The sequence below is a fragment of the Siniperca chuatsi genome, linkage group LG9 (genome assembly GCF_020085105.1).
Source record: "Siniperca chuatsi isolate FFG_IHB_CAS linkage group LG9, ASM2008510v1, whole genome shotgun sequence".
NCBI classification, from domain to species: Eukaryota; Metazoa; Chordata; class Actinopteri; order Centrarchiformes; family Sinipercidae; genus Siniperca; species Siniperca chuatsi.
Window position 1 is genome coordinate 11,287,071 of NC_058050.1, and position 14,626 is coordinate 11,301,696.

The 14,626-nt window shown below is 42.3% G+C and overlaps 1 protein-coding gene across 6 annotated transcripts in view; it reads right to left on the bottom strand.

The window, feature by feature from the left end:
- Positions 1–95: 95 nt before the first annotated feature.
- Positions 96–14,626, bottom strand: part of ddr1 (discoidin domain receptor tyrosine kinase 1) — a 38,740-nt gene continuing 24,209 nt past the window's right edge. For 3 of the 6 annotated variants that reach the window (XM_044208874.1, XM_044208873.1, XM_044208870.1), the window contains exons 9-20: positions 13,023–13,272; positions 10,976–11,128; positions 10,290–10,346; positions 9,076–9,242; positions 7,996–8,203; positions 6,860–6,979; positions 5,108–5,409; positions 4,904–5,031; positions 3,756–3,953; positions 3,376–3,643; positions 2,914–3,063; positions 96–2,246 (exon numbers count right to left, since the gene is read on the bottom strand). In XM_044208874.1, coding sequence (XP_044064809.1) covers positions 2,106–2,246; positions 2,914–3,063; positions 3,376–3,643; positions 3,756–3,953; positions 4,904–5,031; positions 5,108–5,409; positions 6,860–6,979; positions 7,996–8,203; positions 9,076–9,242; positions 10,290–10,346; positions 10,976–11,128; positions 13,023–13,272 — 2,142 coding nt within the window. In that variant the 3' untranslated portion in view covers positions 96–2,105. The remainder of the gene's footprint in view (positions 2,247–2,913; positions 3,064–3,375; positions 3,644–3,755; positions 3,954–4,903; positions 5,032–5,107; positions 5,410–6,859; positions 6,980–7,995; positions 8,204–9,075; positions 9,243–10,289; positions 10,347–10,975; positions 11,129–13,022; positions 13,273–14,626) is intronic. The other 3 variants (XM_044208871.1, XM_044208875.1, XM_044208872.1) reach the window with 3 other exon arrangements.

Genomic DNA, 14,626 nt, shown 5'->3' on the forward strand with positions numbered 1-14,626 from the left:
TGTTGGTCTGAAAAGAAGTCACCTTGGGCTCTGGGATGGGGAATTTTTTACTGCTAAAAAACAAGTGGTAGATTAATCGATAATGGAAATAATCGTTATTTGAAAAGGTTAACTTTATTAAAACATCTACAAAAATAGACAACAATGAATTACAATGGCATCAAGGTAGCAAGCATTCTACAGAGATATAGAAGACCCCGAATGTAACAAAGAGCTTTCCATATATTAGTAAAGAAAATTACAATTCTGTCCTTAAAATATGTACATACCATTATGCGCAACTTCAAAGAAACAAAAGGACGAAATCAGACAGTACATACAGTATATATAAAAATATGGGTTTAGTTGAACTACAGTGTATCAAAAATGACTCAAATGGCACAACCATTCACAATCGGTAATCATGTATTACTTGATAATCTTGATAATCTCAGGACTGATTTACAGTGCTATACAATCAGTAAGGTAGATGCATTGATTCTACCATGGTCAGCTTAATGTACTAACATTGGATAATGCAGAGGTTGATGTTGACATTCACGCTAAAATCAGAACTCCTCGCATTCTCACTTACCATACCAAACTCTGTGTTTTGAAAATACAGTAATGCATTTGGATGAGCGAAGACTGATGGTTCGATGAGTAAACACGTCTCAACACATTGATAGTTTCAGGACAAAAAAATCGTCATACATTTAAAATGAGATGAATTGATGGTGCCATTCCATTTTTTTAATAATATTTTACATCTTTAATGGTTTGGCAATGCCTTGTAGGAGAGGATCTGACAAAGGCAGAAAGACTGTCCCCAATTTTGATCTCCCTTGGCAAATATCTGAAATCACTGCAAGTAAAATGCAATTAGAATCCACAAAGACAGGAATCATATCAGGCCCTTCACAGAGAAGAGTTTCATCATGGCCAGGGATATGCATGTAGGATTTAAAGTGCAGCTGGTTGTGGAATTTTACATCTATCCTTTGTATCTGGGTCACCACCAGATACAAAAAATTGCCAAAACACCTGAGCACCTCTGCAGATGTCCCATCGATTGCCCCAGTTTGTTCCAGTTTGTGGGTCACATCTCATCATCAGCAGCAGAGTCTCCTCTTCTGTGCCTGTTTCCTCAGGTTTGAGAAGTCCATGGGTACAGTTCTCTTTGTGGCTGAGAGATGGGGTTCAAAAACAGCTTGGACTTTTTCACGGGGGGGGGAGTTGTCTGTGGTTGAGAGCAAACTTGACGTTTTCGCACTGCAAAAACGGGGCTGATGTTTATCTGGTCCTCATGATTTCACAATAGTCCATAATTTCAGGTCACTATGTAAGGTTTTGGGCTTGAGATAGAGGATTGATGAAGGGTAAACAAACATAGTGAGTTCTCCTTATCACCAAGTTTGCCATCAGCCATGTCTGAAAGTTAAAATCTTTTCATAGACCTTTTGTGGATTATCATTTTTTGTGTCTCAGATGGGCAAATGGGGCTGAAGCTTGGAGCAATCTTCCTGAATTAGACTGATTAAAATGTGTCCAGTAGGCTATACATAATATAAATACTAAGACAATCCCTGTGTGTGCATTTTCATATCTGAACGATAGGTGTTCTGTCGAGAGAAGTTTATGTAGCGCATGTGCACCTTTAACTGTTACCCTGTATGTAGCATTAGCTTGCTATGGTCCTAGTTTGGAGTATTTTCTGTTAATTAGCCTTTGCAGCTTCTTGTGTCATGAACTATACAGCACTTCATCACCAGTCACACAAACCTTTATGTTGAGTATCTGAGAAGAGAGAAAGTTCCTTTGCAGACTGCACCCACCACCAACCCACTGTGAAATGTAGCTCAGACTGTTACCTATCTAAAGCTGGGGTTAGTTTTGCCTTGGGGGTTGGGCATTGATGTGGAAATAAACCGAACCAGCGGTGTCTCAGCCCCATCCACCCAAAAAGTAAAAATATAAAAGCAGCATCCCACTCTCCCTCCTCATCAGTCTCCGCTGTGCAGCACCTCCACCACACCTTCCTGTTGTAGCACAGATGCATAAACGTACGAGACATTTCCCTTCTTTAGCGTTGCCATTCTCCTTGTTGTGTTTCTCTGATTCTCTCTCTACACCATGTTCATGGCGTCCTCAGTAAGAAAGGAGTGGATGTAGGCGAAGGATGGGCGGAGCTTGCAGTCTCTGTTCCAGCAACTCAACATAAGCTCGTAGAGACCCTGAGGACACACAGCCGGTTTGCTCAAATACACCTGCAAGAGACAGAGTGAGAAAGGTGCATGGAGGTGGCACCATTTGATTAGTGAGACCTTTTTCACACGTGATAAAATCCAACATGTTTAAACTCTGACATGTAAACATGCGAAAAACCTAAATGAATCATTATTTTATCATATTTATTATCACTAATTTCACTTCTTGTTGGTCTAACGCAGTTTGTCTCAATATGAGTAAAAGCTATACTTAAGGTTGCTGGATTACTGATTATCGAGTTTGGTGATTTGCAGATTATCATGTCTCTTTAATTGGTTTTAAGAATTGTGATTTCAGCAATGTGTTAGTCTACTAAATGCTCAGATGAATTTGAGATGTGACCCAAAGACCAGCCACTAGAGGGCCTCTCATATCATGAGCACAGTCAATGATTAGTTTGTGCTCTGGTTGCTGTTTTGCTTTCAGTAGCATATACGTTCCAACAAAAGTATGGGTTATTATCTGAATGAGCAACTGAGAACTGATACTGAAAGACTCATTGTGAACAAGACCAGTTCAGATATTCAACAGATGCAGAACATTTACTTCAAGTGAGTGTTTGCTGTCTAAATTTTGACATACACAGATTACTTTAGAGCTTACAAAGTACATAAACCGTTCAAATGATACACTTTGTACCCCTACAACAGTGTGTGTGTGTTCTACCTGTCTGCCCTGGTCTCTGAAGAACTCCCCAGCGTTGTCGATGACTTGTTCATCTGTGAGGTTGGAGTACGGCTGCTCCTGACAAACGCTCAGCATCTCCCACAGAGTGACCCCGAATGCCCACACATCGCTGGCCGTGGTGAACTTACCCTGGGAACACACAACCACACATATAAACACTGTCATCTTCAATGTCGTAATCTCCATCAGTATCAAATTTATTATCAGCATCAATATATCGTTATATATCTTATTAACTTGTCAGCTTCCTATGGAAGGGGTTAAACACATTTCCCCACTGGATTTCCTGTCTCTGTGAACCCAAAAGTTGTATTTCCTGCCACATGAATACACCGATTACCTTTTACAGTGAACAAGTTATATAGAGTTGATTCTGATCAACATACAGTATTGCAACCATCACACACCATCAGATGCACACATACATTCCTATCTTCTCACCATGAGTATACACTCCCAGGCCATCCAGCGTATTGGCAGCACAGCTCTGCCCTGGATCCTGTAGTAGTCCCCAGCATACAAGTTCCTGCTCATGCCAAAGTCAGCTATCTTGATGTGACGCTCGCCACCCCGATCCTCTCCGCTCTCACCCTTCTCACCCCCGACCAGACAGTTACGTGTTGCCAGATCCCGGTGCACGAAGTTGAGGGAGGAGAGGAACTTCATTCCTGACGCAATCTGACTGGCCATGGAGATGAGGGCCGGGTAACTGGGGAGAAATGGTGACAGATAGAGGGAATAATTAATAAATCAAAACTACGACTGTGTGTGCATTTATATCTGTGTAAATGTGCGAGTGGGTATGCACGTTTCTGGTTTACCTGATGGTGGGGGTATTGTGTGAAGGCCCTGTCTTGTCCAGAAGCACTCGGTGGGACAGATACTGGTTCAAGTCTCCACATTCCATGTACTCAGTGACCATACAGAGGGGATCACTGCTCACACACACTCCCAGCAGACGGATGATGTTCGGGTCCTTCAGGCGAGACAGGATCTTCACCTCTTTCAGGAAGTCATTCCTACAAGGGCGAGAAGGAAGAATGCATTAGAGCAAAGAAGAGAAAACTGGTAGATTCAGAAGAGATGAAGCAAAGGATGGGTAAAGAGTGAAAGATTTTGATTTGAAGTTCTTTCTTCTGCCAAATGTAAAAATAAATATTAAAGCTTCATCAAACAACATTTTTGATGTTACCACTGAGTCAAGTGAGAATCAACACCCCAGTCTACAGCTCTATGTGGCTTTCCATCTCATTGATTTGTTTTGCTGGTCAATATGTTTGTGTTGCTCCGTCTCTCACTAACCTCCCATATAAACCTGTGGACAGCCACTCCCAGTACATGCGTTCACACGAGCTGATTTCACCTGCCCAGTGCAAAAAGGGCAGCGAGCCAAAGTAAACAAGCAGCTGGTGAAAAGACTCAAACATCTAGAAAACCAGAGGCCCAAATATGTTTTCTTAGGAACTGGGGGACCGAATCACACCTCAAATGTGAGAAAATACTGCACTTTTTGTCCTGCTTCTGCTGAACATGTATGTAATGCCAGGTAGTTGATTACTAACACCTTAGCTATAAGGAATTGATAAATTGATATAGTATGTGAAGGCTGGGTGCCCTGAATTAGTTTTGAAGTCCACATTCACACAGCCCTTTAGGGGTCAAATATCAAAGTAACATTTCAGCAGGAAGATTTTAAAGGCCAATCGAAAACAAAAATGTGTTGAATGGCTAAAAAAAATAATCAATGTTCAAGAATTCTCTGATACTACCAGACTTCTCAAGTAAGTCTACCAAATTTCCTGACTCCTCTGTCTGACATGCGCCTCTAAATATATCCTGATATTCCAGAAATTCATTTACCAGTAGGAACACATTTGAAAGGGGAGAAAAGGAGATAAACCTGTAAAAGCAGAAAGAAAAACTGTGAACCACACAGAAGTCAGGCTCAGCTGTGTATGATGTTACAGACCTGGCATTTTTGGAGGCGTCTGGGCGCAGTATCTTCACTGCTACCAGGAGAGGGCGACCTTTTCTCACATTGAAGGGGAACTCCAAGTTGGGAAGGTCCTGAGGGCTCTCGATTTCACACAGGTGCACCTTTCAAGAAATGCAGACATTGTTAAAGCACAATCACCCTTCCACCCACAAACAATTTTTTCAGGTCATTCCTCACCTCTCCAAACTGTCCCTCTCCCAGTTTCTCCTTGAAGATGAGACACTGGCGAGGTAGCTCCGGTAGCGGGGCGGCGTCGGCCCCGGGGCTCGAGGAGGCCAAGGCGGGCACAGCGTAGGTGTTGTTACCGCTGACACCCTGCAGGCTCACGATGTCTGCCTCAGCGTAATGAGGAACACTGGGAGGCAGTGGGGGAGACACAGGGGGAGACAGGGAAGGGTAAGGAGGGGAGCCAGGGTAGGGAGGAGGCTCTTCGTGAGTTGGGGGGAAACCCTTCTCCATGTCCATATCCAAACCACAGGCTGAAGGAGGAGGAGGAGGAAGAGACAGACAGGGTGGATGAAATGGAGAGATTACTTTGAGAGAAGAAGTGTGTGTGATTAAAAACAGCTTTGTTTTGCTTTAAGACGGTCTGTGAGTGAAAGGATCAGATGATATCACAAATTCAGACAAATATTCAGACAACTTGTTATAAAGGGATCGTTTGGATTTGGGGGAATTTCATTTGACAACAACAACAAAAAACACTTGGTTGTGTACAACACTTTTCAAATACAACTTCATAAGGTTTTGTACAGAAAACAGACATTATATTGGTCTACCGCTGTACTTGCTGATACAATTTAAGCACTGCTTAAAGTTTTAATTCAACGATAACAACTTAACAGTCACACGATCAGCTTCCATGAGACAGCGCACACAAGTCAAAAACTTGTGGGGAGTGTGGCTTTTGAATACTTTGTTAAAATTGTAATGCAGATGATAGGAAACTTTCCATTCCACTTCAATGCGCACACTGCCACAGCCCATGAATAGGATTACTGCATTTTAATGTAACTGTATGTATGCTGTATTTTTAAAAAGATTGAACAAAAATGTCTGACACCAGGCCTATAAGTATCCTATAAAGTACTGAACCCTTAACATTTGCCTATTGTTGAAAGTGGCTTTGTGATTCCACAGATATTAGCATGTTAACATTTGCTAATTAGCACTAAACACAAAGTACATCTGAGGCTGATGGGAATGTTAATTTTACAGGTATTTGGTCATAAACCAAAGTATTTGACAAATTAAAGTCAGGAGATCAAAGTGATTACAATTCATCCTGAGGGGGATGTGAATGTATATATTAAATTTCATGGCAATCCATCCAACAGTTGTAAAGACATTTCACTCAAAGGTCAACCTCATGGTGGCACTAGAGGGTAAGTCAGGGGATTGCTAAAGTTAGGATACATCCTCTGGAAACCATGAATGTCTGTATAAAATTTTGAGCGAGTAATTTTTGATACATCTCACTGCCTAAGTGAAAACTTTGACCTGATGGTGGCGCTAGATGAGGTCGGGGGATCACCAAAGTCAGTAGGATTCATCCGAGATATTTCAGTCTAGACCAAAGTGATGGACCAACAGATAGACATTGCCATCAACAGAGCCACGCCTCGAGCAAGGCTAAACAAAAGGTGTTTATGAGTTTGTCAGTCTCTGGATAAGTTTGAAAATGTGTACAATTCCCCAAAGACCAAACTATCCCTTCAAACAAAGCACGAGTTATTTCGAGTGGTGAGTGAATGAGAGTGACTAATTATGTGAGTAACAGGAGGGATGATGGTCAGACACATGCAAAATAGACTAATCATATCTCTGCTGTGAGAGCACTTGTAACGCCCCAACCCTGGATAGACAGGTAGGTAAGTAGTGAGGTAGGGGCCCTTCCTGCCTGTGTTGGCCCAGTCTGAGGTCTCTTACCCTGGGGCACATTGAGGCTCTTTTCCTGAGCCTGAGTGGTGCTGGGGACGACTAGGGGTCTCGAGCCTTTTCTGTGATCTGACAGGAGCAGGTGATAGGCTGGGTTGTTTAACAGCAAGGCTGGGAGGGCACACACAAACATACACACACACACACACACAAACACACACAGGACGAGGCGTGGTACACGCAGGAACCATGATACGGATCATACAGATTGTACAAAGTGGCACGTGACACAAAATACACACACACACACAGACACACACAATGAACACAATAACCAATTAGCATGACACGGTTAGCATTTTCATTATAATATAAGGGAAGGAGGAGGGGTTGCACTGACACATGGAGCACAGAACAGAAGAGCATAGCAAGAACAGGCAAAGTTAACAACTTACAACTCAACCAAACATTACAAAAACCAATGGATGAAATAATGTTTCTGTTACTCATGTTATTTCAAACTCACACAGGCACATAGTTAAAACGGCATGCAAATCTCCTGTGGAGCAATGCAAGTGAAGGAATGCTTTTTCTCTCTTTACTCCTCTCTCTCTCCTCTCTTTTCTTTTTCTTCTCTATTCTCAGAACAATAGCTCTTTTGTGCCCCCTCTGCGTGTGCATCTTTTTGGAGGCACTCTTCCTCGCAGGGTGTTTAGTTTGATTTACTTTTGTTTGGTGTGGTGAAATACATTGTAATAGCAGTGTTTTCTTGATATGCATGCCACATTTTTTTCTCCTGCTGTTTCCCCTTTGCAAATGAGTTTGCTTATTGATCAACAAACAGAGGTTGCAAAAGCATGAACAAAGGCACGCAACAGGAGCAATGTGTACAAACCACATACATGTTTATAGAAATCTAAATTCTGTACATACGTAAAGTTGTATTGTTTCACATGATTCCATGCCACTTGTGTGTGGCTGACTATAGATCAATCTCTGGCATGTGGTATGTTTTACTGCATGTCAGCATGTTGCATGTCACACTACTCATGTTCTATGTCATGCTAATAAGCTAAATGTGATATTTTTGGACTGAATCACTAAGCTACAACAGAAACAACAAACCCTATCATATCTATAAATCCATTCCATCACCGTGTGCTCATATGTGTGTGTTTATAAATTACCTGTACTGTCTCTGTGATCCCTTGGCCGTAGCAGAGCACTGGGCTCTTGGTACTCTCCTTCTCCCTCTCTGTCATGGTCACGGTCGTCGGGGAAAGTGTGGATGCGCTGGTAGCGGCTCGAGTAGCTGTGTGTGTTGTTGATGACCACGTTGTCCGAGGGGACTGACAGGTGAACCCGCAGCTCATCACTGGACAGACTACCCTGGGCCTGGGAGGGCAGAGGATTCACATGAATGCAGGTAATGGGGGCTGTGGTAGAGCGGGTTGTCTAGTAATCGGAGGGTCGCTGGTTCAATTCCTGGCTCCCCCAGTTAAGTTGAAGTGTCCTTGGGTAAAATTTTGAACCCCAAATTCACCAAATCGGTGTTTGTGTATGGGTGAGCTTAGTATCATCGTGAGCATATCAATGGACCTAATTATTACGACCTACACCTCTCAGTACAACACAAAACAATTCAACAGCACCACAAACTACCTCTCAACACTTCACTAAATCTGTTTCGTTTGAATCCCTAAAGCAGATGGTGATCAAACTTTTGAAACAGCCTCTAATCTTTGAACAATTAGAAGTAAATGTACACGGATTCCCACAACACATCCAGATGGAGATACAGTGGTACTCTGCCAAAAGACTGGCAGTTGTTATCTCAGCCTGCTATCAATCATTTAAACTTGGTTAAAGGGACAGTTCTGCCAAATCACACACAATCAAGACCACATTTTCTCACTTAGGCTTATTTATTCTATAGAAAGTAGTTTTAATGAAAACTGCTAACAGCAACATCTATGGATTATCTGTAACTGGGGCATTGTTTCTGGAAAAGCAAGTTGATGTAGAGTTTTTTTTAAAGCTTTCAGCAACACAAACAAAATTTAATTTACCTCCATTGTAGGAGGATGGTAACAGATATCTCAGAGATAGATGTTCCAAAAATTTGGCTAATAAAACCAAGACTGCATGGTTAGATCCCACTAGGGGTGAATTAGAAAATATGTGGATGAACTGACCCTTTAAGGCTGCTAAACAAAGTCCAGTTACAGCCAAATTACCAACTGCATGTGACCTCAATCTTGACTCACCTTGCCCAGTATCTTTTTCCAGTACTGCCTCCACAGAATGACGGCTATTACAGCCAGCAGCAGAAGGATGATGCCCACCAGGCAGCCAATCAGAATAGCTGTATTACTGCTGTCATCCTTGGCTACAGGAAGCCCCGCCCTTGGAGTGTTTGCACTAGATTCTGGATCTAGAGGAGGAAAACACAGGAGGAAATGTTAGGTGTTTGTATGCGTATATGCTTGATTGTCTGAAACCTTGCTGTTATTTGTGGGTCTGATGTGATGTGTACAGATTACTATGCAGCACTGTCTACTTGTCTGTGTATTTGTGTGTGTATGACTGCACGCTGGCTTGAGTTAATGCACTGTTCAGTCAGAGAGCATTAGCTTTTTCAGCACAGTCACGCACTCACACACACCAACATAGTTTCATCAGGGTTACTAAATATCTGATGGGGATTGTCTGTGTGAGTATGCATCCAGTGTGCCGACTCATACCACAGAGCTTCTCAGAGCACGCTGCTTTGAGAACAGAATGTGAACACTGTTTTGCTTTTCAACAGCTTTGTAGTCAACTATTAATTTGAATCACCCAGTTATTTTTTCCTCCCTTGAAGGTCAGATGTGGCATGTTATTTGAATTAGGGATGAAACTACTAAAAATAGATAAACTTGAGTATAGTTTAGTGTACATTTTGCTCATAAACATTCTTTTAAAGTGGTTTTAAGAGTCAGTTTGGTTAAAAAGTTAAAAATACCAAAAACAGTCTCTCTCTCTCTCTCTCTCTCTCTCTCTCTCTCTCTCTCTCTCTCTCTCTCTCAAATAAACCCAAACAAAACCGTTCAACCACAGCCAGTAACAAGGACAAAGCAGCATACATGCCACAGAAAACCATTTCCAGCTTTTTAAAAGGCCTGGTATTGTTTAACTGTGTAGAACAGAGCCAGTTGCTCGAAAAAAAACATGCAGCTTGTGAGACCGCAGGAAGCCAAGTTGTTATTGTACATAAATATAATGTACTACAGCTCTGTTAGTGTTTTTCCTACAGCTGTATATCTTCAAACCCAGGGGACAGAGCCCAGTGCCAAAGCCTGTCCCTGTAATCCCTCATCCATTATACTTCATACCCTCTACTGAGCAGTGGGACAGTTTTAAGATGCCAGAGTGGATGGAGCTAGCTCCCGTGCCTTGGTTCATCCTCTCTGTCTATTTTTTTTTTTTTTGGCTCTCTCACCTGTCAGCGTCCAGTTACCAGTGGTGTCCATCATGAAGGAGGTGGTGGTGGGGGGTTCTATAGGAGCGAGGGATGGACAAAGGAGGAATGTGTGAGAAGAGATGTGGAAGAGGGTGATGAGGAGGAGGAAATAATGTGTAATAATGTGAGTTCTGGCTCATTTGGCTTTTAATCCATCAAAATAAAAATCCCTAAAAGTTCACACCAACTTTTTAAAAGCCAGACGCCAGACTGAGATGATAAAAAAAAGTTAAGAATTATAAGTTAAAACATTTGACCTTTAATTTTAAGCCAGATTTCTCCTGCCCTTTAAGTACAATGAAATCTGTAAGATAAGCATCTGGTGTAGGTTTAGCAAATGTTGGCTCAAGGCCAAAGGATTTCAGCGCTCGTGATAACGAGGGAGACTAGTCAGACATGGGCCTCCTTTGGCACTGCCTGCCTTTGGCTCTGCTTTAGACACACTGCCGACATGCTCACACTCATCACAACTGGAGAGAACGAGACGGGTGCAGAGACAAGAGGTGATGAGGGAGAGATCAGGGAGAATTAGAGAGGCAGAAGAGAGCAGTAAGGAGGGGTAGATGAAGCAGCATGGTGGGTGGAAAGAAAGATAGTAAATACTAAAAGATGTGGGGGGTGAAGAGCAGGTAGATAAAGACGAAAAGGGCAACAACAGGACTCACCAGATGGGCCAGCAGTGGTATTGGAGGAGCTGTGGCTCGATGTGGGAGAGGAGGAGGTGTGGTTAACGGGAGGAGGAGAGGAACTGGTGGTAGGAATCTTGGGATGATTAGGAGGAAATGAATCAGTCTCTGTAACATCCTCCTCAAATGGCTCTGGATAAGGAGGAAAAGAGAAAGAGAAACAATTTAATGAAAATGAATCATGTTTTATATGTTTAGGGGGTTTTCATATGGCACAACACACTGTCTGGTTGTCCTCTGCTGTTGGGAAACAGTGGTTGTGGTCACAGCTGGTTGTGTTTCCAGACAAACAGTATTCATCTCAGGATATTATGTTAATTATGATGTTTTTGACAGGGAATTGATCCATTCCTTATTGACTAATCTGAATGATTGTGTATTGACAAATTGTTACCATGGCAACCCTAGTTAACTGGCCAGCTAACCATCACTGTTTTGTTTTAAACTCGCACACTAGCCAACATCCGTGTGTTTTAGTATGTATAATAGTAACAGTGGTTTTATAAAATTAGCCTGCTAGTTCACTAACTAACAGTTGAGTTGTAGCAATTGTTGCCACATTATGGTACCAGAGGACCAAATGTAAGTCGGTCTGTCCCATATAAGGCCATTAGGCTGCAAGATTTGGCAGTTTTGGTGTTGCAGTCCTAATGCTATATTTCTGCCAGTGTCAGGAAGCAGACCAGTGTACTGGTGCGACAGTCTGGCACGAGTCCGGCAACCAGACATACCCAAACCGCTGCTGGGCCAAGTCATTTTAGCTACCTGAGTACGGAGTGATTACAGAGAACTTTGCTGATTCTTATCACGCTGTAACTGACAGGGTTTTTTAGTAGAGAGGACAGTTTAATTAGTCACAGGAATCTCAGTTGGAGAGCAGCAGAGGAGTCCTCTATCAGACTTCCAATCAGATAGGCACGAATCCTATCTTCACAGAAGATCGAAACCCCCTTTTTTATTGCTGCATGGGTCTGTTTCAGCCCGTAAATAGGAAGATAGTGAAGACAAGACACCTGATGGAGAGAGAACAGGCATTTTTCCAGTAAACATTTTCTGATTCTGATGAATTTTAAAATTAATTAGGAAGGTATAAAAAATAACTGATACAACATCTGTGTTCATGGTAGGTCTATTTATTTCTAAATTGCCATGTTTAACCGTTCGACTGATTTGCGTAAAATTACTTCTTCTAATGTTTTCTCCACAAACTGTGTTTTGTAGAGCACAACAACATTATTTTTCTGTCGAATCCCTGCCAGAGACTGGACATGGCCGTTGACTGTACAAAATGCTGATGCCTTAAATCAATTCAAAGCACACAGCAAAGACAAAAACTTAATTCTGAATTCTGTCACAGAAACAAATCTAGCTAATCAGATTTCTGACTTTTACTTTGAGCATTTAAAGTTATAATCTCAAAGATTTTCATTTAAAAAATGTATTTTATGTCACTATCTATCACCGAATGAGGTAACACAATGGTGATTGAGCCTATGGCCCTGTGATGAAAGAACTGCAATATTTATATATTTGCAGAATTACGAACTGGGTGTCTGTGGCGACATTCCCGGAAAAAATGCTGTACTAAGTTACTGCTGATGCAAACCGAACATATTATTGCCTGACTTCTTTATTACACCAACAATAGTTTGTTGTGCTGCCCCCAGAATTCTGTGACCTGTAGTATTAAACCACATTTGTTGCTACCACCAGTAACTAGGTGTTGCCAAAGGACCAGGAATGAAATCTTAAGGATTACCACTTTAAAGAATGCTCATTGGACTACCACTTGCAGTACAATAACCTTTTTCAGGTATCTCTTTTCCTGCTGCTGCTGTCTATATTTAGCTATTGTTTGGGCAAAGCCAAATCCTTAGTAGACCTCCAGGACAGTGCCAGACATAGTTGCTAGGATATGTGTGACGCAAGTGCAAAGCCTCTATAGAAGAAAAGCTGCCTGTCAGAGCCACAGAAACACATATCTCACGTATGAAAAAAAACTAATCACTTCAATTCTGTTTCCTACCAGAGAGGAAAGATATCTCGCTGATGAGCAGCCAGCGGTCAGCGAAGTAGAATGTGCAGCGGAGGATCTGAGCCAGCCGGGCGCCGAGTGGGAGGGAGATGGGTCTTGAGGAGGGGTCCTTTAAATCCTCAAGGGGCACAGGCAGAGTGAGGGCAGGAGAGGACCAGGGCTGGAGGATGCCAGGCTTAAAAAGACACTCTACCTTGTTGAAGACTCGGACACCCTGGGTGTGGCGGTTGTTACTGTGCACCTAGAGGAAGGAGATAAGTGTGTGAGTGCAGAGAAGCAAAAAGAACGAGAGCAGGTGAAAAGATGCAAGATGTTAGACAATCCTTTAACGATGCACACATCTGAATTAGCTCAACCCTTGTGCAAAACTCGGAAAATCGGAGCCTTAAATCATCCATTATTCGTGGAGAGGCGGGAAGAGATTCAATTAACACAAAAAATTAATGACACATTCTTATCCTGTTCAACCGTAATTGCTTTTTTGACTACAAATGAACAAAATTAGAACACAGGAAGGAAAAGAAAGGATGGAAGAAAAGAACGTGTATGACAGAAGACCGATGGAGGAGAGTAGAGGATATATCGTTCCTGTTTTTACATGCATGGAAAGGCCAAAGAGAGAAGAATCCATAAAAGTTGATCTAATATATGAGGCGTCGTTGTGGCTGGAAGGAAGAAGAGGAGCTTGAGGAGAAGACCGAGGGATGTGGAAGAAGATGGAGGGTGTTTAAATGAGAGAGGTCAAAACTATCTGAGAGAGAGAAAATTTTAGGAGGAGATGGTGAGATATTGTTTTCCTCCAAGAGAGATGGAGTGGTTCAAAGGCTGATCGGACAGGTTAGCTATTAACCTCACACCTACTGCAAGGCCAGCCATTCTAACCTAATCCACATGTTAATGCTTGCACACTAACACGAGACGCAGGAAGAACAGCTGCACCAGATGCTGAGTTGACGTGTAACTGATTCTATCTGGGACAAAATGGGGGGGGGGTGTATGTACTGTATGTTGGTGGTAGAGGTGGGGGTCTAATAAGTCAACAGAACCAAGGTAATTCACTACTCCTTTAGGGAATACAGCTCCAATGACCTGCACAAAGCTTAATTTGAGAGCATAACACTGCATTCATTATGTTTTGCTTGTTTCATCATAAATCTAACCTACATTATGAATTCCCTCTGATCTTTTTGTTTGTGAGCTCACGTGGAAGACGGGCAACTAAAGAAAAGTTTTGCATAAACTCCCAAAGGACAGAACTCGATCTTTACAAAGGCAAATCAGAGGGTGTCCCCAGGTCCTGAAGGAAGTGCAGGTTATGACTGACAAAAGGTGAAAGAGCAGATTTCCCTTTGGGAGAGTGATTAGGTGCAGGTTAAGGAACTACAGGGACAAGTCAAGCCAGCATTAGGTTCAGGTTCCCACTCTTTATTTATTTGACCTGTGCGTCTAACAGGTCCGCTCTGCCAGGCTAGCGTAACAGTGTATGTCAGCTGAGGTTAGTGAGGGAAAAATCACTGGGGAAAAGGCAGGAAATACAGGGTAAGCCTTGGAAAACACTAGGAATAGCGCAGGGAAAGATTAAAAAAAAAAAAAGG